Source organism: Sinocyclocheilus grahami, unplaced genomic scaffold (genome assembly GCF_001515645.1).
Source record: "Sinocyclocheilus grahami isolate Dianchi unplaced genomic scaffold, SAMN03320097.WGS_v1.1 scaffold1916.1, whole genome shotgun sequence".
NCBI lineage: Eukaryota > Metazoa > Chordata > Actinopteri > Cypriniformes > Cyprinidae > Sinocyclocheilus > Sinocyclocheilus grahami.
This window is the reverse complement of record NW_015507095.1, coordinates 266,406-289,798: the sequence shown is the minus strand read 5'-3', so window position 1 is coordinate 289,798 and position 23,393 is coordinate 266,406. Positions and strand designations below refer to the sequence as shown.

At 38.7% G+C, this 23,393-nt stretch overlaps 2 protein-coding genes across 4 annotated transcripts in view; both read left to right on the top strand.

Annotated features, from left to right (window-relative positions):
* Window positions 1–3,170, top strand: part of LOC107573315 (E3 ubiquitin-protein ligase MIB2) — a 32,719-nt gene extending 29,549 nt beyond the window's left edge. For all 3 annotated transcript variants that reach the window (XM_016259753.1, XM_016259756.1, XM_016259754.1), the window contains 2 exons: window positions 1,688–1,814; window positions 2,810–3,170. In XM_016259753.1, the coding sequence (XP_016115239.1) occupies window positions 1,688–1,814; window positions 2,810–3,052 (370 nt within the window). In that variant the 3' untranslated portion in view covers window positions 3,053–3,170. The remainder of the gene's footprint in view (window positions 1–1,687; window positions 1,815–2,809) is intronic.
* Window positions 3,171–21,709: 18,539 nt separating this feature from the next.
* LOC107573317 (protein VPRBP) overlaps window positions 21,710–23,393 on the top strand; it is a 21,942-nt gene continuing 20,258 nt past the window's right edge. The window contains exon 1 of the mRNA XM_016259759.1: window positions 21,710–22,268. Within this exon, the coding sequence (XP_016115245.1) occupies window positions 21,747–22,268 (522 nt within the window). The 5' untranslated portion in view covers window positions 21,710–21,746. The remainder of the gene's footprint in view (window positions 22,269–23,393) is intronic.

Here is a 23,393-nt window from a genome sequence, read left to right as displayed (position 1 = left end):
TACACCTTCTTCGATAACGATATAAAAAATGTTCATATATATCGCACGATATAGTCGCGTGCTATGAGTGACGCAGACAGCACACACAAACACGAACATGAGTGCTGTGCCTGCCTGTGATGAGGAGATTGTGAGTAAAGAATGAATATTAGTCGAATTTAAAATAAACATTTGCATTTGACTGATAGAAAAATAGTACAATCCAATGTTAGGAGTGCATCAGGGAGCGTCTTCAGTGGAGCACGAGATGCGGTGATGATGTGAGTGACGTTGTTGTAGTTTAATGTTTTGTTAGTCTAGCCCACGAGACGCGCTGCTGCTGCGTTTTTCATTCAAGATATTAGAGAAATATAGAAGCTCGATGCGGAGAAGATCTTGATTAGGTTCAAACCGAAACCAAGCCATTTACACAGAACACATATTCAGTGTATAGAAAGCCATGCAAAGTTAAAACCATTTAAAAGTTTAGAAAACACGTCACAAATTTGTGGAGGTTTATTCCCTTTCCTGCGTCTCGTATGTTTTTAAAGGCAGTCTGTGTGATGGGCGATTCGGCTCTTTGTATTATGCAATGCATAAATACATGATGCCGTTTTGTTCATAATTGTTTATGCAATTTACATAATTATATTTGATTTATATGAGTTAATTTAGACGTAATGCACGTTTTTTTATAGACGGTTATTTCCTTGCGTTGACAATTTAAATGTGCTGTATTATTTTGCTCTGCGCCCTCCTGTGGTCTCGGGAGACAAGCCAAAAGTTTAACCTATTTAATCTGCATATAAAACATTAGAAATTAGATATTTGTTTAATTTTTATTTTGTGTTTGACTGTTAAAACAAAATAAATATTTGTTTGTCTCAATAAATTGAGTTAATTAAAAAATTCAGTGGTTAAATGTAAAAAAAAAAATTCTATTGCTCTTTGTTTTAAAAAAAGGTTATAAAAAATGTCAATAATTATCGGTACTGAACGATATGAAACATTATATCGTTGATTAATTTTTTAGCTATATCGCCCAGCCCTAAGTGTTGGTTGAAACGGTGTACTCCTGGCAGCATAATTTTACTTCTGCATTGACAAAACGTCACGGAAATCATTCCAGTGCGTTTTATTTTTAAAAATGAAAGCATTTTTCAATTCCCAGCCCTACTGAGTGTTATTGTCATGGTTGAGTGTGTGCAAGTGTGTTTTGTTAGGAATCAAGGTCAGTACTTTGAGCAGATTGGTGACATGGCAGCTCTCTCTCTCACACACACACGCACACACACACACAGGGTGGAGGTGTAATCTGCTGTAATGCAGAGCTGCTGAATCCTGTTTGACATCAGCAGCTCTTAAACCACCGCACACGCTTCAGAACACTGCTAATCTACCCCACAAACACTCAGTCGTTCGGACCTCTCTGGAGCACTTAAAGTGACTGCTCCGTCTTGGCATTCAGTGGGTCAGGTATTTTTGTATAATGATGCTAAACCGACTGTTGTCTCTAGCCAGATTTCCTAGCTGTTCTAGTCTCATGTCTCTCATGTGACAGTTTTTTCTGAGAGTGTAGGAAAACGGATATAAATGTCAAATGTGATGTCTACATTTCTAAAATCCTCTGAGCGAGTCCTAATAGCACTGGATACCCATTTCTCACATACGGGGCTGACCGTCTTCGTGTTTGTTCGTGTTCCTCCAGGGCGACAGAGATGATCTTGGCTCGAGCGCGACAGCTGGCTGACGTTAAGAAGGAAGATGGTTTCTCTGCTCTTCATCTGGCCGCCTTGAACAACCACCGAGATGTAGCTGAGATTCTCCTCAAAGAGGTATGAGAGATTTAGCTCACAATTAACTCCAGAAATACTGTCTGCTTAAAACATGGGCAAAATACATGTACAGTAATACAACTACAATGGAAGGCAAAGTGTGGAAAGTGTGCAGAAAATTACAGAACTGCACAGTTTTGGAAGTATAACAGTAATATCTCAACATTCCTAATAAATTGAATGAAGTGATCTAATAAATCACTTACCAATCCTTTCTATGTAAGGTTATATTCGGACTCTTGTCCTCACCATCAAAAATAGGAAGGGATGTTACATGACTATTCATAAAGCACTGGTCACATGGAGCAAACTCTACTACATGAATTATATGTCAGGATAGAAAAGTAGTCATACTTAAAGGATAATTTAAACAATTTGAGTCATTGGTGGATTTTAGCTGAGAATAACAAAATATGTCTGCTTTTTAACCCCCAGTGCTCCTGCTCAATTAACTCTGTGTATACACACAAACACCCTTTTTATTAAAGATCTTGTTTTTGTGTTAATGCCATAGGTGTGTTTTCAGGCTTGTTAAGTCACTGTTATGTGATGACCTGAGTCTTATAATAGCTTTATTTATGACTTAAACAACAGTCACACCCTCACTTTTTGTCCTGTGTGCTGCTTGTATTTAGTGTGTGTAATACAGTATTTGATGAACTGAGTGTGCTGCCATCTGGTGGGTGGTGGGCTTATATGTGTTTATTACTTTGGGAGTGTTTTGTAGGTATTTAAAGCAGAGAAAGGAAGTTTTTAACCATTTATAATACTGTGCTTTTTCTCTATTTCAGAATGTAGATGATAATTTAAACATGCAGTCAAACTGCAATAACACAAGTCGAAATCATCAATTGGCACAATTTATTCTTTCTTGCCCACCAAAATATAAACAGAAGCCTTTAAATAAAAGAACATTTAAGCTCAATTCAGTGTGTCCAACGTTTGACCGCCGGTGTATTTGTAACCTCCGTAATTCTGCCCTCTTTGGCTTTAAGGGTCGTTGTGACATCAACATCCGCAACAATCGCAATCAGACGCCGCTGCAGCTGGCTGTGACTCAGGGTCACGTGGCTCTAGTGGCCCTGCTGGTGACGGAGGGGGCAGACGTAAACGCAGAGGATGAGGATGGAGACACAGCCATGCACACGGCTCTCAGCCGCCAGCAGCTGGCCACCGTCATGAGCAGCGGCGAGGGCGAAGGAGCGCTGCTCTACAGCAGGGTAAGAGCAGGACAGTGACGTAGATACTAGCGCACTGCACACTGAATGGAATATGGATGCCTGCTTTAAACATGTACTTTTAAAACTATGATTATCTAAACCAGGGGCGCTGCTAAGGGGGAAAGTTTGGATGATTCTAAGGTCCCACACACTTTTGGGGCCCCCCAGAGATCTGTTTTATTAGCAGTAACAGTACTAGTAGTAATGCAAAAGAAATTATAAATGTATCTACCAAAGAGTTACAAATAAAACAAAATTACATTCTCTGCGTGGTTCCGTCCCGTCCTACGTAGCCTACGTAGAGTCACTGAGTGAGATCAGATGGTGAACTATAAGTCAGGTCATCAAGAGATCTAAATATTTGTGGATTGGAAACAAATGGTGTTTGTTGCAATGCTATGGATGTTTTGCCCGACAGGTCTTCGAGCCAGTCACGTGACTGAAAACTATGAATTGTAGCCTCTAAATTTGATAATGCTCAACACCATTGGTTCGAAGCGCTGACAATGCTTTGTAAAGCCTTTTTTATCATGCCAGTAAAGCTATTTGGAATCTCAATTTACCAGTTGCTGATTGCGATGCAGATTTTTTCGAATAGGATGCACATCTCGACCACAGAACGTCTCTGTTCATGGTAAATGTTGCCAATATTTATTCTGATGACTTTAGTGTGACTGATCACGCTGTAGCTAGTATGAGTAGCCTAACAAAATGCTTTCTCTTTCTAGATTTGACTACAATAATAATAACTGACACTTCAAATCAACATTTAAATTTCAACTTTTAGTAAATGGTAGTCTTTAATCATGTCTGAAAATATATCAATGAATAACCTGATACAAGTAACGTTTAATATTTAGTAAAATCCCCTTAAAATAATACAAATATTAAAGAAAAATAAATATTATTGAGCTAAAATCACAAAAGCACAAATATATATTCGTTCTCATATAACTCTGCCTTCATTAATGTGTATGTTCATCTATAAGTGTTTGGGCTGTTTAATATTAGGATTTTGTTTAAAATCCCCCACCGCGGCCCCGCCCCGCAGTACCCTCAGATAAAATATGTTCCCACGGCTATGGGTTGGTCTCTGACTAAATACTGATACCTGGTGATCAAAAGCAATAGCAAAAGTAATAGGTTAGTATTATTAAATTGCAGACAAAAATTTTGGATAACTGTGTTTCTTTCATTGGGCCCAAAATTGCTAGCAGTGCCCCTGATCTAAACAAATAGTAAAAGACAAAAAAAGGTTTCAACATGGGTTTGTTTGAAGAAAGTAAACAGTCAGTAATAAGTCCAAAGAAACAAATGACAAGCAATATGATAGATGAATACAATAAACAAAGGTACAAATGAAACAATGTTTGAAATAGGTCTATTGAATTGAATAAATTACTCCGTGAACTATAAGTCAGGTCATCAAGAGATCTAAATATTTGTGGATTGGAAACAAATGGTGTTTGTTGCAATGCTATGGATGTTTTGCCCGACAGGTCTTCGAGCCAGTCACGTGACTGAAAACTATGAATTGTAGCCTCTAAATTTGATAATGCTCAACACCATTGGTTCGAAGCGCTGACAATGCTTTGTAAAGCCTTTTTTATCATGCCAGTAAAGCTATTTGGAATCTCAATTTACCAGTTGCTGATTGCGATGCAGATTTTTTCGAATAGGATGCACATCTCGACCACAGAACGTCTCTGTTCATGGTAAATGTTGCCAATATTTATTCTGATGACTTTAGTGTGACTGATCACGCTGTAGCTAGTATGAGTAGCCTAACAAAATGCTTTCTCTTTCTAGATTTGACTACAATAATAATAACTGACACTTCAAATCAACATTTAAATTTCAACTTTTAGTAAATGGTAGTCTTTAATCATGTCTGAAAATATATCAATGAATAACCTGATACAAGTAACGTTTAATATTTAGTAAAATCCCCTTAAAATAATACAAATATTAAAGAAAAATAAATATTATTGAGCTAAAATCACAAAAGCACAAATATATATTCGTTCTCATATAACTCTGCCTTCATTAATGTGTATGTTCATCTATAAGTGTTTGGGCTGTTTAATATTAGGATTTTGTTTAAAATCCCCCACCGCGGCCCCGCCCCGCAGTACCCTCAGATAAAATATGTTCCCACGGCTATGGGTTGGTCTCTGACTAAATACTGATACCTGGTGATCAAAAGCAATAGCAAAAGTAATAGGTTAGTATTATTAAATTGCAGACAAAAATTTTGGATAACTGTGTTTCTTTCATTGGGCCCAAAATTGCTAGCAGTGCCCCTGATCTAAACAAATAGTAAAAGACAAAAAAAAGGTTTCAACATGGGTTTGTTTGAAGAAAGTAAACAGTCAGTAATAAGTCCAAAGAAACAAATGACAAGCAATATCATAGATGAATACAATAAACAAAGGTACAAATGAAACAATGTTTTAAATAGGTCTATTGAATTGAATAAATTACTCCCATTCAAGAAACAGGCTCTGTTGGTAAGTGAGCCTCAGTTTCAGTTTGCTGGAGGCTTTGTCTCAACGGCGTTTTGAGCCCCTGCTGGAATATTTCCTTAAGCTTCTGTCTTTTGAGACAGCCTTGCTTCTGGCCACGGCTTCAGTCAAAACACGTCTCTCTGTTCATTCCTTGTGCACTAAATTCTCTCTCAGCGGAGATATGATTTTTCTTAGGCCCAGCCTGGCCTTTATGCCTAAATGCTTCCCAGTGTGCACATATGAGGTCATCGAGCTTTCGTCTTTTCACCCATCCCTTTTATACTCTGCAGAGGATCAGAGGTTGAATGCTCCATGTCCTGTGCATGCGTCTGGACCACTCCAACACACAATATATATTTTGTTAGCTAGATTTCACAAATACTTTGTAACACCCCAGGACGCCGAACAAGACCCTGGTTTCATGGTAAAGTCAATAATCATGCAGATTTATGTTACAAACTTATAGAATTGTACAGTAAGAAAGTTATTTCCTTTAACCAGGAAATTAACGTTCTTAGAATTGACAAGACGGTTGACCCTGAGTGGTCAGCTAAATATCTACAGTGGATCTAAAATATGAATAGTTAATTATAACTAGTTATGGTTAATTATTCATATTTCCTGTCGTTGAGCTAAATTCGCTACACATGGATAGCTCTTGAATTGTTGGCAATGCCTCTTTCATTGGCATATGAATCTAAGTGAGTCCAGCCCCCAGGGGCCCTTTAGAGCACACTCTACTAGGGGCATGGCTGCTTCTTGGGCTCTGTTTAGAGGAGTTTCATTGCAGGAAATTGCAAGTTGGGTTTGTCAGATACTACTGGCTTGATGATACCAGGACTCTGTTAGCTCATTCTGTACTCTACTCCTCCCCAAACCTGGGCTTGCCTGGCACCAGTTTCATTACTGTGTGAGTTGCCAGGTTTAATGATGTAAAGGTATTACTACATGCCATTGATACTGTATCTCCACCCATAGAGCACCTTTGGGATGTGTTAAGCATTGCCTTTGCAGGTGACTGAGCCCTGGCTTTCAGGGTCTCTCTGTGAATGTATGTCGAACACGAGATGATAAAAGCAATACACAACAATAGGTTACTGTTTGTAACACGGTTCTCTAAAACAGAGTGGAGAGATCCACCAAAATTGCCCCACTTGCTGCACGAGAATCGAGCATGCTGACTGAAAAGGTAGCTTGTGCAGGTCCTTTTATGTGCTCAGATAAGTGATGGACCCTTTCCTGGCATTGGATGCTTGTGCAGAGGTCAGGTATGAATGCCCTTCCCATAGGTGGATATTTTAGCTTTCCACAGTGTGATTCTGATCAAATTAGGGGTGTGTTATATATATAATCTACGATAATATCATAATTGTCGTTTTAACAATGTGCAAATTTGACATTATCGAGTAAATAGCAAAACCCAAACGCATACATTACGTGGTGAAGTCTAGTAGGTTAAACTAGTGCGCGTGCGCATTTACAGTGTATTCTTTCACTGCATGATTCAGTCTTTTAAAATACATTTAGAATGATCACAAAATTCAAGATATAGGGGCAGGAAATCTTTACATTTATATAATTTCATATAGTTAATATCACACGAAGAATGCCTTTTTTTTTCTTCAAAAATCAGCATGATTACAAATGTGATATTGATTTTATACAGCAGTTCAATACCAGGAAGTTAATATTAAGAGACTTATGTTTTAGACACTATATTGCCTGTTTCCTGAATGAATCACAGTTTATATGATTCGGTTCATCACAATGACTCACTTATTAACAGTGACTTGCTGCCACCTACTGGCGGTTTTAATTTCACATTTAAAGTATCTTTTCATGTTTTGAATAATTTCAAATATAAGTATTCAATGTTTTATGTTTAAAATATCAAGTGATGGACCCTTTCCTGGCATTGGATGCTTGTGCAGAGGTCAGGTATGAATGCCCTTCCCATAGGTGGATATTTTAGCTTTCCACAGTGTGATTCTGATCAAATTAGGGGTGTGTTATATATATAATCTACGATAATATCATAATTGTCGTTTTAACAATGTGCAAATTTGACATTATCGAGTAAATAGCAAAACCCAAACGCATACATTACGTGGTGAAGTCTAGTAGGTTAAACTAGTGCGCGTGCGCATTTACAGTGTATTCTTTCACTGCATGATTCAGTCTTTTAAAATACATTTAGAATGATCACAAAATTCAAGATATAGGGGCAGGAAATCTTTACATTTATATAATTTCATATAGTTAATATCACACGAAGAATGCCTTTTTTTTTCTTCAAAAATCAGCATGATTACAAATGTGATATTGATTTTATACAGCAGTTCAATACCAGGAAGTTAATATTAAGAGACTTATGTTTTAGACACTATATTGCCTGTTTCCTGAATGAATCACAGTTTATATGATTCGGTTCATCACAATGACTCACTTATTAACAGTGACTTGCTGCCACCTACTGGCGGTTTTAATTTCACATTTAAAGTATCTTTTCATGTTTTGAATAATTTCAAATATAAGTATTCAATGTTTTATGTTTAAAATATCAAAACATTATTTATGCATTTGTAACTGCAGGTTAAAGCATTCCATGTGCCTCTGAGCTGCATCAAACTGCGTTTAAATACATCTAAATGCTGTGTTTCCCTGCACTGCAAAGATGAATTTTGTTGATACTGATTTCATTTGCTTGGTAACAGCCCAACTATCTTCTTATTCTCATTGACTGATTAAATGTAAGCATCTGACTCAAAAGATGATGCACACTTTTAGAAAAAATGGCTTTATAAAGGTAAAAATGCCCATAAAAGGTAAAAATGAATTTAAACTTGTTAAAACCGATTAATTTCTGTCACTGCTGTGAACTGACTACCACACTAGGAGTGTAACGGTTCTCGGCATAAAATCGAACCGTACCGTTCTCCACCCGCGGTTCAACGATATGGTTTGTTCAAAATAACAACAACACGTAAAACAGACAGAGTTGGGAAAATGCATGTTTCTGTTGATGGATACGCATTCTGGCTTCCCAAGACATTAACAGCGATGAACAAAAGAAACGTGGACAAAGCAGTCACTGTTAGTAAAGTTTGTTCAGTGCGAGTGCCGTATGCTGGAGGATGAGCAGTCATTATGCCGTCATCACCCGGGTGTTGAGAGCGAGACACACACTGCTATCTGTGTTTAAACTAAACGCATTTAAGCCTCGCCAGTTTCAACATTCAAGAGCCAGAAGACGTGAATGAGAAGAACCCGCGTCTCAGACAGCGCGCACATACTGAGCTCTCTTTCAAGACTTGTGCTTGAATGGACAAATTCACACACAAATGATAACATGCCCGTCTTGCTGAGTTTCCTAGCAGACACGGTGAACGTACCGTATCAGTGTACCGGATCCGTGCAATGTCTTAAAGTGACAGCCAGCTGTATTCCTGCTGTCTGTGATTTTAATGTTAATCAAACAACAAAAGACAAGGAAATCACTCACTGCTCTTGACTGAATAACTTTTGTAACTTTAATAAGGATTGATCTTCAATTTATACAATCAAATATGCAATGCTGTTTTACTTTTGATTACTTTATTCAGTTTCTGTACCTAAAAACTAATGTTAGACCTACCTAAAAACCTGAAAAGCACTGTTTATTTTATTTATCTTTGCTCTATTGTATTTATTTGTGCTGTTGCATAGATTTTGTTATTATTTTCTTTTATTATTTGACAGTATATTCCTTTTTTCCCTAAAATAGCTGTAGCAGTCAGCTGTTCACGGTAGTCCTTACGGTACCAGCACAATAACAAACTATAGCAAAAATATTGTCTAATTATTGTTATCGATAAAATCCCAGAAAATTTCGAGATATAATTTTTTTTTTGTCAATATCGCACACCCTGAATCAAATGATATTACATTTACATTTAGTCATTTTGCTGACGCTTTTATCCAAAGCGACTTACAATTGGGGAATACATAAAGCAGTTCTTCTTAAAGAGGCAAACAGTCACAGGAAGTGCTTGTAACACAAGTTTTAGGCATTGTTCAAATAAGTACAAGCTAGAAAGGGAAAAAATAAATAAAGAGATAAAGTAGAAATATGAGGCCTTCCAGTACAGCCTGCTTAGCTTTTCCCTTCAGAATGGTTTTCTCTCAAATAGATGATGGGATGATTACATTTGTGCACAGCAGGCTGTTTATCACCATTACGATGCAAAAGTTAGTCTTTCTAATCAACAGCACATCAAGAAGCATGAACTCTCCTTTGAACAGGCCTTTATGGGCAACTAATTTGGAGAGAAATTGTGTTCTCCCTGGTCGTAGCTGCACTTTTGTGTCCCCGCGGACCGTGAATGAATTGTGGTGTAATTCTGAACGTTTACTGTGAAACTTTGCTCTTTCGCTTCAGTAAAAATGAAGGGAACTAAATACTGTTATGACACAGGTACCAGTAATTAAAGTTGGAAGCAGCCACTGAAAGGAATTGTGTTCCCGTTCTCTATTACTTTGTTGTAATTATTGCTATTTTAGTTTTAGTTCTTTCTTTGGCTAATTGTGGTACGTTGTGCTTGGAATTGAGCATGTCCGTTTCTTGAAAGCAGACCAGACGGAGGTGGAGTGCAGCCCCTGCTCGGAGAACTCGGAGAAGCACAACCTGCTGGAGCAGCTGCAGTCGCGCTACAGACAGATGGAGGAGCGCATCACCTGCCCCATCTGCATCGACAACCACATCAAGCTGGTGTTCCAGTGCGGACACGCCTCCTGCATCGACTGCAGCGCCGCGCTCAAGACCTGCCCCATCTGCCGGCAGACCATCCGCGAGAGGATCCAGCTGTTCGTCTGAATCGCGTGGCTCTGAGGGGAAGACGGTTGGCTGTTTGTGCTTCATAGTCTGTCCTGTCCTGAGCCTCATCATTTAGCCATAAAGCAGGAGCGCACCGCCCTCTCGTGCCGGACCGGAGGATGTGAGTGGGCGCTAGATGGCCAACCAATGCCTGCCTTTGGTTTTGCTTGTCTGCGTGTGCATCGCGTTGAACATCAGCAGGGTTTTCAGCCGTTTAGGACCTGGTTTTGGATTTGCATCTACAGTATTACCGAGTGAAGAGGAGTCTATCAGACATCAGAAGATATGCTTCATGCTGCTGAAGAGCTAGATTATAGGGAACCCGATCACAAACCCAGCATGCAGCGTGAGCTGTGTCACATCAGCCCCGTGCAGAAAGCATCTCACGAAACCCGTCGGGACCTGGGCCATATTTTACACTAAAATCCAAAGGGAGAAATCATGCGTGTAAAAAAAAAACATAAAAAAAAAAGGGGAGATATTTAGCGGTGCATACAATGATTTAATTTTGTGACATTTTCACCTTCAATTCTCTTTACTGTAATGCTCAAAATATTAATTGTGTATGCATCATAGTAGTTCCGTATTGGTTTTACTCTAGCTTTAATTTATGCCAATAGAAGCGTTTTTACAGTATTTTTACAGTGAATATAATGAATATAAAAACAGGCTTCGTGTCAAATGTAATTCATTCTTTTTGTTCATGTGATTTTGGGGTGAAATATGACCTGGTTTCCATGAGATCCCACCGAACACAATCAACTCTTCAAACACTTACTTCATTCTGAGCCGAGTCTGATGTACATTAAAGTGCAGTCCCAGAGAATGGCGTTTCTTTTGTCAGATGCCTGTACCGGTCCACTCACAGATCTAGAACTTACACAAGCAAGAGATATACGTAATGCATGCTGGTGAGCGTATTATCTATGTCATATATATGGTCACGAATACCATTTGTAGTGTTATAAGTGCCCATGTGTGATTAGGGCTCTGTGTCTGAGGGTCCGACTGAAAGACCCTTAATAGCACAATAGTAGATTGATTTGTGTCAGCATTGGTGCCGAATGCTTCCTAATCCTAGGAGTTCTTTAGTTTTCTCAGGTTCATGCAAGTCAGTAACCCACGGTAAACTTTACAAACTTTACAAAACATGCAACCTTATCCACTGGCATTGCATGACATTATATAAAGTGTTTATTAGCCTCATATCTCCCACAGTAATGCTTTGCCTAAATGTATTCTGGGATTGAACATCACTTGTTTTAACAGTGACAATGAGTTGGGAACTCTTCAAGGCTGTAGGTGATTGGACAACCTCTAGAATTGTCAAAAACGACTTCAAGAAAAGACTTCATCACTGCTGTCAGGATTTTCTCACCCCCATGTCATTCAAAACCCGTGCGAGTTTAGTTTTTTGGGGGGTTTTTTGTGGAACACAAAGTAGAATTTTTGGAAGAGTCACCATATACTGTAACACTTTTCCGTACATCAGTTCAAATGGTGTCGTTTTTGAGAGAACTATTTCTGCGATGGTGATTGTAATTGACCTTCTATTAGGATGTACAGTAAAAAATCTGTTAGCGAGGCAGTTGGGTGAGTTTGGTCAGAAAGTGTAGTTTACCATTGTTAGTTGAAATATTTCAAACGTTCCCCAACATGAATTAGGCCTGTAAGTACTTCAGCATCAGTTCATATTCCCTCCTAGAGTCTAATTGTCCATGAAGTGTTTTTGTTCCAGAAGGGCTTTACACTGTGTGCATTTATGGAGTTTATTCTATTTTATTGTACGTGTCATTCTGTGATGGGCTTTTTCATAGCTCCCTCTTTTGGGATAGCCAACACAAACATGTCGATGTGAATGTCTTGCAGTTCGTGAGAAATGCGATGGCGGTATTAGTGCCAAATTTTGTCAGCGTGTGTAAGAGAGCACACATGCGTACGAGAGCATCGTGTCCGTATCAAGCCTTTGTAATGTGTTGATTTAACTTATCGGCCCTCGTTACAGGACTGGACGTTTTATAATTTGTTGAACGTGTAGTTCTTTTGCTTTTTTCAATTAAGAGAACAGTGGTTTAACATGAAAGTCATCTGTGACTTCTTAGAATAGAAAGACAGTGTGTTATCTAGTTTAATTAAGCTTATCTGCTAACAGCTCACAAATACAACAACTGCCCAGAAGCCATGAGTTCTACTCAAACACTTGCCGTTTCATACATTATTCCGGTTTAATATACAAAGTATCCAGAAGTTTGCGATATGATGTATATGGCAAAAGATCTTGTAAACGAAGCCATCGTGCATCATTCATTCTGAGGTTCCCGCTGGCTTTCCAATCAGAACTCCATTTCTCCAATAGTTTCAGAGTTGACTTGACTTCACTATTGGAGAAGTGGAGCCAGTGAAATTCAGAATTCAATCGCAGAATTCCATGTAGAATATCTAGAGTTCATCTAGAACTGTTCATTTGTTTTGACAATATTGTTTGTGCTGTACATAATCATAATTCAGAAGTAATAAAAATATATGTGAGTTGTCAGCAGGCGAGGACAAAAACAATAATGAACTACAGAAATGGTTTGCTGAGTTTTACTTCAAGGAAAGTCTAAGTTACAAAATGTTTATACAGTTCATTAAGTGGAGTTCTGCTGTTGGCCTTACTGTCCATTTCCTGTATTTATTTTGTTTTACTCTGTAAAAAATATTTTGCAGTAAATATTGAACTGTTTTCAAGCATATATTTATGGTTTCATTTTTTGGGTGCTTGTAGTGGTGGGATCTAAGGATTTTACCAGTGAATAAAACTGACAAGGATTTTCGTTTGAATATTGATATGATTAGAGAAACGTACAGCGTTTCAAAGTGTATAGACTGGACTGATTACGAGTGTCTTTGTCACTAAAGACTTCAAGATACATGACCGTGTCATTTTCAAAATATTGGTTCAGAATGTGTGCACAGCCGTGCCATAATAGATCATATTATGTGTCCTGGGTTTTTATTTTTTTTCTGAAAATGTAGGGATTCTAAAATGAGTTCTTCAGTTATGCTCATGGAGGGTCGCTGGATTACTAGAATATTACACGCTGGTGTGTTCGATCAGGCTAGAACTAAACTGCAGATCAGGAAATTAATGTAATAAATTATTATTCGAATTTTAATGAATACATTGGTAAGTAGATATATGTTTGACTAAAATCTTATTTTTTGTGCAGTATACATATTTATAATTCTGTTTCCCCCTCTCCTCCATACTAATGAAGTGGCTTCTGAGTGCAAGAAGGGTAAGACTAATAGTTCATTCCTGGCAGATGCCTCCTGGTTACAACAGTGTAATTTCACCAAGCTGGTTTCAGCGGCTATCCAGGTAAGTTTGAGTTTAGTTTCATCAAAAGCTTTATCAGGCTCAAGAAGGTGGATTGTTTTTAGTGATGCTTATCACTTTGGTAAATTACACTAAACTGCTAATCTGTCCAGTTTTCCATCCATTCATCCAATATAGGGTTTATTCTGGGTAAGATATTGCAACACCAAACTGGACCAGTGAGCAAAGTGACATATAGATGTGTATATATACAGTTGTGATCAGAATTGTTGGCACCCTAAAAATGATCAAAGAAGGCTGTGAATATAAATCTGCATTGACAAAACTAACCTTTACATTTTTAGCAGACCAGGGTGACTACGAACATGAAATTTGTCCAGCCGTGGCTTCCTGAAAAAATTCCCATTTCCACCGTCAGGGCAATAATTACGAATTTCCAATCAACAGAAAATGTAATCTTCCTGGAAGAGGACGTGTGTCTTACAGCAAGGCGAGGAGGAGAGTTTGAGTGGCCAAAGACTCTCCGAGGATCACAGCTGGAGAATTGCAGAAAATAGTTGAGTCTCGAGGTCAGAAAATCAAACGGCACCTACAGCACCACACGTTGTTTGGGAGGGTTTCAAAAAAAAACTCTGCTCTCTCAGCAAACCCACCAGAGGGGTTTGAATCAAACAGGGATCAAAAGTAGCCCATGCTCACAGTTAGATATGCTGCTGGATCTTTAATGCTGTAGGTCTTTTTACTGCCGGAGGTCTTGTTCAGTTACATGGCATCATGGATTCAAGCAAACACCAACAGATAAAAAATCTAAACTAGAAATGTTATAATGGGCCAAGGTTTGATCTTCCAACAGATCAATAATCCAAAAACAAACCAAAATCAAAACAAAAATGGATCACTGAGCACAAAATGGAAAGGCTTCTGCCATGGCCGTCCCAGTCCCCTGACCTGAACCCTAGAGAAAATGAACTGAAGAGGAGACGCACCAGCATGGAGCTGGGAATCTGAAGAGTCTGGAGAGATTCTAGATGAAGGACAGGTCTCTGATCTCTTGTCAGGTGTTCTCCAAACAGGCATTATAGGAGAAAACTCCTATAAAAAAGGATTAAATAAAAGGGTACCGTCAATTGTGTCCAATGTGTGTTAGAAAACAACATTTATTTCATAATCAGATTTATTTTTATAGGTGTCTTCATTCATATATATATACGCCAAAGACTCTCCGAGGATCACAGCTGGAGAATTGCAGAAAATAGTTGAGTCTCGAGGTCAGAAAATCAAACGGCACCTACAGCACCACACGTTGTTTGGGAGGGTTTCAAAAAAAAACTGCTCTCTCAGCAAACCCACCAGAGGGGTTTGAATCAAACAGGGATCAAAAGTAGCCCATGCTCACAGTTAGATATGCTGCTGGATCTTTAATGCTGTAGGTCTTTTTACTGCCGGAGGTCTTGTTCAGTTACATGGCATCATGGATTCTAGCAAACACCAACAGATAAAAAATCTAAACTAGAAATGTTATAATGGGCCAAGGTTTGATCTTCCAACAGATCAATAATCCAAAAACAAACCAAAATCAAAACAAAAATGGATCACTGAGCACAAAATGGAAAGGCTTCTGCCATGGCCGTCCCAGTCCCCTGACCTGAACCCTAGAGAAAAGGAACTGAAGAGGAGACGCACCAGCATGGAGCTGGGAATCTGAAGAGTCTGGAGAGATTCTAGATGAAGGACAGGTCTCTGATCTCTTGTCAGGTGTTCTCCAAACAGGCATTATAGGAGAAAACTCCTATAAAAAAGGATTAAATAAAAGGGTACCGTCAATTGTGTCCAATGTGTGTTAGAAAACAACATTTATTTCATAATCAGATTTATTTTTATAGGTGTCTTCATTCATATATATAGTCAGGGGCGGATTTAGTGAATTGGGGGCCCCAGGCAAAATATAGGAATGGGGCCCTATACATTTGCACACGTTTTCCTAGATCAACCTTGAGGTTCCATTTTGTTGTTTTCAGCGTAAGCCTGCGTGCAAAGGCTGTCTAATTCTAAACTTTAAAATACATTTATTTTTAGTTGTTTTAACTACAAATTTAAATAAAACTGAAAAAATAATTAAAAGGCAATTATACATTTACACACCTAAAATACATATATCAAGAGCATGCTCACAGATGAGAACAAAACAGCGTTGGATGAAGTGGATTAGAGCCCTGCACGAGTCTCAAGTATAGGCCCTAACCCGTCTTTTTCCCCTTTTCCCCAAAAAAGTTTATAGGCTACTGTTTCAGCTATTAAAATATAGTTCAGTTTTGTATTTAATGGAAAAGTTATATTTCTATGTATTATATTTCGTTTGTTTTTTTTATAAAGTAAATTTAGAAAAACATTTGCAGTATTTTCTGTTCATAATCCATATGTTAAGTATTTATATTTTTTATCCATGCAGCATATGCTTTAAAAAACAGCTTTAAAATTACTTTATTGCATTCCAGACGCTTTTAAAGTACTTTTCACTATAAATTTTACGGGTAGCTTGAATGTAAACATTGTCATGAATTCGTTGTATTCCCATTTGTAAAATAGCCAACAAATGAATTGTTGTAGGCAAACCCGATCTCATGAAAGTGCGTATAGCATGATTTTCTGCTTCTATTTGGTGTAATATTTCTATGCAGAAATTGACTTTGGCATGCAAAAGACTGATAAATTCATAGTTAACGGTATGGGTTCAGTCGACAGAAATACGGGACACACAGGCCTATAATAACTGCTGAAATGTTTGCGGGGCAAATCTGAGGTCAGTCTGAGCGCTCGTGGTACTCACAGTGTGTACAGCCGTACACCTGCAGGTGCCACTGACTCGGACGGGTGTCGTGGTAATAAACACCGTAAACAGCAAACGTTCGCGTGTCCGCGCTTAATGCGCATATCCTATATGAAAAGCATTTTAGGGGGCCCTTGGCTTTTGGGGGCCCAAGGCGGTCGTCTACCTTTGCCTAATGGGTAAGTCCGCCCCTGTATACAGTATATATATATACACACATCAGTACTGTTTATATGAACGATGAGGATCTTAACCGAGTTGGTTTTGTCAACTACAGTACTCTGAAACCCAGAGTTTGTTCTGCTGGCTTCACAGCGTGGGCAAAGCTCAGGATTGAAAACCGATCTCCCTGTCGATCACACCTGTGGTGTAGGAGTGACTTACTGCAGGAGAGGGGTCTACACACACACACACACACACATGGTCTCTCATATTAGTCATATGCCTGTCTTTCATCACGGCACAACTCAAAGGGAAGCTCTTCAGTATGCATAACAAAGTAGTGCCGCCTAATGGCACACCGCAGAACTGTCGTAGAACAATCTGTCACACATGGTACCTAGAATACAAGTTACTGAGAAAACTTGTAGTTTAGCTACTGTCTGTCTGACTGTGACGCTCCCCATCTTTCCACTGCACACGTCTACATCTGCACTACACTGTCTTCTATTGTTTGACTGCTGAGCTTATGGTCATTTCTACCCCCTACCCCTCACAGAAATCTCTTTGCATTTCTACATATTAATTAAAGCACTATTTAGTGTGTTTATTAATCTGTTTTCCTTCTGAGGAGCTTTGACTGCCCCACAGTGAGGCTGTTTTTAGGTTCTACTATCACTACTAAAACGGTCAAATTTCACGCGCTCCGTTTAAAGACTTTTGGCCCCGTCCGCCTTCCACATTCACGGCCTGACGTCATTGACGCGTTCCTGTCGTCGCCGGGTTATGACGTGTTTAGAGCGCGCCGTCATGAAGTTGCAGCACATTGCTAAAGACAGCCACGAGTGACATGAGCGCTGCAGGCATTATTCACGAGGTTATAACGGCCCGTGGCGCGCATCTGTTGCTCGTATTGTGATTTAGAGCTGCTAGTGTGTTTGTGTGCGCTAAAGGTGAGTCGACGCGTGCTCAGTACCACACTTAGTGGCACGTGACAGTATAAACACTGTTTACATGCGGGGTTTGCTGAGTTCACGTGTCATTTTAATGTATGTCTCATTAAATGTGAGTGTGGGAAGCGCATGGGGACACATACATTCATGTACTGTACGCGTAATCGCTTTGTGAACACTCCATACATACACATTAAACATTGTATGAAGTGTTTACTGTACAGACGCTCGCGCTAGTCATGCTCTGTATGCTGTTAGCAGGTGTTTCTGGTCACGTGGCTCTCTGATTCTTGGTAACCCGAAGTGCAGCACTTCATTCTTGTTCAACTTCTGACGCACAACACCATGTAATAAGTAACTTATTAATACATTGATTGATTTATTCAGGTTCATCACAGGAATCTTAAACTGAGAACCCCTTCCTCCACTCTGCACTTCATGAATGTCATCAGAAGTCATGTTCCTGAAGGGACGTCCATCATGTTGTCCAGCCCCTAGAACTGCTCATCGAGCCGCAATTTAAGACACAAAACCATACAGGGACTTTATTGTACTCATATCTTAGGCGTTGCACCTCCAAAACTCTTGTTTGAATCAAAATGTATTCAGTGAAGGCTATGCAGTGTTACTTTACATTCGATTATTACATTTCTGTACAAGAAAACCCTTTAGACCTACCTGAAAAACCTGAAAAGCACTGTTTATTTACCTTCAATACCACGACTGAGTACCTTGAGCAAGGCACTGAACCCCCAACTGCTCCCCGGGCGCCGCAGCATAAATGGCTGCCCACTGCTCCGGGTGTGTGTGTTCACGGTTTGTGTGTGCACTTTGGATGGGTTAATGCAGAGCACTAATTCCGAGTATGGGTCACCATACTTGGCCACATGTCACGTCACTCACTCATTTAACTCGTCTCTGTTCTATTGTGTTTATTTTCCACTGTTGCTTGTAACAAGATTTTTAGCATTGAGCCCGTAGTAGCTGCCAAAAAAAAGTAATTGTAATGCAATTTTTTTGTATTTATTTTTCTCCATTAATTAGTTATTTCTACACCCTGGAGTACATAATTTCTGTTGCTTCCTAATCATGATTTACACTATATTTTGCACATTTTAGCACAGAAGCCTAAACGACTTTTTTGACTGACAAAAATCATAATTGTCGATTATTCCCTTGAAATTGTAATTGCAATTATTAATTACGATTATCACCGTTTATATTGAATAATGTTTGCAATAGGGTCTGAAGCATACCATATTTTTTTGTGAAAATAAACAAGCTGAAAACACTAACTGAAAAACTTGTATTGCTTTTCTATAGTATTAAGCCTCAAAGCTGAACTAGACATTGGTTTTGTTGCTTCTTTAAATAATAATTAATAATAAAAGTAAAAATATGCATGGTATTGTAATGTTATACTAAAATTAAATTAATGGAAAAACCCTCAAGATAACCTCTAGAAATAAAACACACACACACATCTTACGCACGCAGAATAATGTGAATCTTTGCACCTTTGAGTGATCACGTAATTGTGGCATCCGTAATTGTAATCACGATTAGAAATTCGATTCATTGCGCAGCTCTAGTTGTCATGTCGTAAGATTACTGATCTCGTGCTTTTTTTTTTCAATTATTTATTTTTCTTTATTTAAAAAAAAAAAAAAAAAGTGTAGGCCTGCTATTTGTTTGTTTTGGTTGCATCTGTGAGTTAATAAAAATGTAACTGGTTGTGTAAAATAGCTAGATAATATCATCATATAAAAGTTTTGAGGTATCTGCAAATATCGTATTGTTGGGTATGAGAATCGGTATCATGTCGTATCCTAATAATCAGTCCAATTCACACCCCTATTTAGTACGGTCCTCGTAAGTACTAATGAGTAAAGTCTTTTGTTACCTTTTTTTCCCAGCACAGTAATATTTAAGCAGAAATGAAATGTTCACAGAGATACTGTGCTGAAAAAGTTACAAAAAATAGTTGTTCATTAAAGTTAGAGGTCTTTAACACGTAACATGTTTTTGTGTTTAAAACATGATGCGCAGGGGAGTGGCTTGGGAAGTTTTCTTTTTCTTTTTTTAAGTTACACTTTTATAAGAACGGCGTGTCATGCGTGAGAATTCATCTAGAACAGAAAATGAGTTTAGTTATGAATGCCTCTCAAGTGTTAATGTGGTCATGTCGGTGATGTGTTGATACTTGTTTTGATCCCTGCAGGATTTCGGAGCTTGTTGAAAGGGAGACGGAGGAGTATCACAAGGCTGATCCTGACCCGTTTGATGACCGCCATCCAGGTGATCATGTCTAACACCCTTACACCTTTACTGCTGTGTGGTCTCCCGGATATAGATATCATAACTCTGACTTTGTTTTGCTCTGAAGGGCGGGCCGACCCAGAGTGCATGCTGGGACACCTGTTAAAAATCTTGTTCAAGAATGATGACTTCATGAATGCGGTAAGGTGGATGCATAATCACATGATATTTTGACTTGTGACTGAATTCACAGTTACATCATGGGTTGAATTGACTGCATTCAGTAGATAGTACCAGCTCCCTGGTTAACACTAGCACATGCGCGCTGCTTACATATTTTATCCATTTTACATTAATATTGTTATTATAAATGTCCAAATGCCTGTCTTCCAGTCTTTGTACATGTAAATATACATGTAAAGATTTGGTTATGTCTTAAATTACCAAATACCGTTTGGAAAACAAAATATTGATATCATACATTAAATCATGCAGGACTTAATAAGTAAATAAAAGACAAAATAAAAATAATTATGATCTCCTCATATATATTGTTTAAGTAGTATTTGGGTGCTGTGGCTGTACATCATGACCATGATATGAAGTGTCTGTCAACAGAGATTTTTCTGTTTTGTGTATATGTGCGGGAAGCCCCTCTGCAGTCACAAATCTCATCCTTTAAAAGAGCCTAGAAGTGCTTTATTTGAGTGAGTGATTTATCTCGGTTTTGTTGTTTGATTAAAATGAATGACGCAGACAGCAGCAGGTATATTAGGCTGCTGTCACTTTAAGATCAATCCCAGATCCAGTTTTTTTTGTTTTCAGTCACTAAAGACATAACCAACTGTGTTTACATGAATACTCGCCAAGACTCGAGTACCTCTACCTCTAGACTCGCCAAGCATCTTTGTGCAAATGTGACCATCAAGTGTAATAAGCCATGAAAGAGAGCTCAGTTCAGTTCTTGAACATTTCTTTATCACCCGTACATGCCAATAACTACACAGTCCTGCCCACTAAAAGCTGCACGGATATATTTAATGGTCTTGATATAAATGAAATTTGATCAATACTTTACTATTGTCATGTGATATATCACCATATTGCCTGGCCCTACAAATATATCTTTGTGGCAGTATATCACTACACCACTGTAAGTAAGTGTAGTGTATTAGTCTTGAGTATTTGGTTTATTTCTGTGCTTTAATAGCTTTGACCCTGGAGCACAAAACCAGTCATAAGGGTCAATTTTTCGAAATTGAGATTTATGCATCATCTGAAATCACAAGCTTTCCATTGATGTATGGTTTGTTAGGATAGGACAATATTTGGTTGAGATACAACTATTTGAAAATCTGGAATCTGAGGGTGCAAAAAAATCTAAATATTGAGAAAATTATCTTTAAAGTTGTCCAAATGAAGGTCTTAGCAATGCATATTACTAATCAAAAATTAAGTTTTGATATATCTACGGTAGGAAATTTACAAAATATCTTCATGGAACATGATCTTTACTTAATATCCTAATGATTTTTAGCATAAAAGAAAATCAATAATTTTGATCCATACAGCGTATTTTTGGCTATAGCTACAAATATACCCCAGCGACTTAACACTGCTTTTGTGCTGCAGGCTCACATATGATAATGAAACGACAGCCCTGTAGTTAATGATCGCTTGATGGGTGTAAATATAAACATGTTGCTTGTGGACAGAAAACATCCTGCGGTCTTGACTAATAATGACTAAGAAACTGATGCTTTTAGTGCTATTTAGTGTCCATATAATTGCATGGAAATGTAAAAATCAGTGTTTGTGTCGCAGGTTCCTTTGATGCTGCAGAGACTGAGAGAGCTTCAGGAAAAGGAGGCAGAGAACAGGAAGGACAGTAAGCGTCCAAGCAAGAGTCTCGCTCCACTGCTGCCCCTGGACGAGGAAGCCGTGGACGGAGAGTTCGCTCCTAACACTCCTAACTCCGAGAATCACGACTCGAGAAGAACCGACTCCGACGCTGAGCTGCAGCCCGTGTCTGCTGCGAGGAGCGTGGGGAGAGGTAACACAGGCATGAAGGGCCTGATGAAGCCCGCTGCAGCACTCCCTTTAGAGCTGGACGAAACGGACAGCCCAGGTGAAGTCATGAGGAACTGGAGGAAGAAGGAGAACGGTGGCAAAGTAAAGCAGAAGCTGAACTTCTCGCAGCCAGAGCCGGAGCGCAGCAGTGAGATGTCCAACAGCAGCTGGACTGAGATGAGCCCGTGGGTGATAGGAAATAACTACCACCTGTGCCCGCTCACACCTGGAATAGAGCAGCGCCTCATCCTCCAGTACCTCACCCCGCTGGGAGAATACCAGGAGGTGATTTCTGTAGCTTCACTTGTAGAGCACTGGCCTAGCAATGCCAAGGTCATAAGTTCCATTCACGGGTAGAGCCCTAAGGTAGATACAGCATGATTAGCGTTGGGATTTTTGCTGCACAAATGCTACACAATAACAAAAGGCAGTTTGACTCTAAATGATATAACTGCCTATAGAACTCATTTACTGTAGATTATGTAACTAAATTAACTGCACATATGGTCTTTTTCATGCGTGATCATAACCGGGCAAAGCCTGACATATGAAATAAGAGTCCAACATTCTTTTAGTGTTGGAGAGTCCCAAAAAAAAAAAAAAGTTTGCATAGGTTTAAGTATCATTTTTGTTACATCATGCATTTATGGCTTATCTATTTTATGATATAGCAAGAATATAAAGCTCATTTCTTGAAGAGGCCCAAACTGAGCAAAAATATGCAATTTGGTGCAGATGCTGATATTTATATGGCCAAAAAGTAAAACTCTAAAAGCTTGTAATTTAAATGAGATCTTAACAGTGTAATAGACTTCTTGCATTAAAATGCTTATACATTTCAGTTGTCAAAACATATAATGTAAAACACTCTCAGAACAGTGAATGGGTGTTATTTTTCAATAGTCCAAAAGAAGTCCAATAAAGCGCATCCATCCATCATATAACGTGCCTCATATGGCTCCGGGGCTGAATAAAGGCCTCCTGAAGCGAATCGATGCTTTTTTTTTTAAAGAAAAAATATTTAAAACTTTATAAACCATAATCTCTAGCTTCCGCTAACTGTCGTGCGCGCGCTCATTCCGGCGGATGTAGGCGTAGCGCAAGATCTGGTGAGCAGTGACGAATGCGGAGAGGAGAGCAGCAAAACAAAAGAAGTTGCCTTAGAAGTAATAACTACTGGAAAAAAATTGGAATGCAAACGTATTTTCCAAACATTAGCTTTATCAAAAACAATAAATAAGCTAGCTGTGAACAGAATTTTTCAGCGCAGGAATAAAATCGTGGTGTTTGCATTTGTGGTGAATGGTGCATCTTTCAGGAGAACATTACGTATCCACATCCTGCTCTGCAAATCAACACGCAGTCCCTTCTGTTTTTAAAGAGAGAGTTCACCCAAAAAGAAATCTTTCA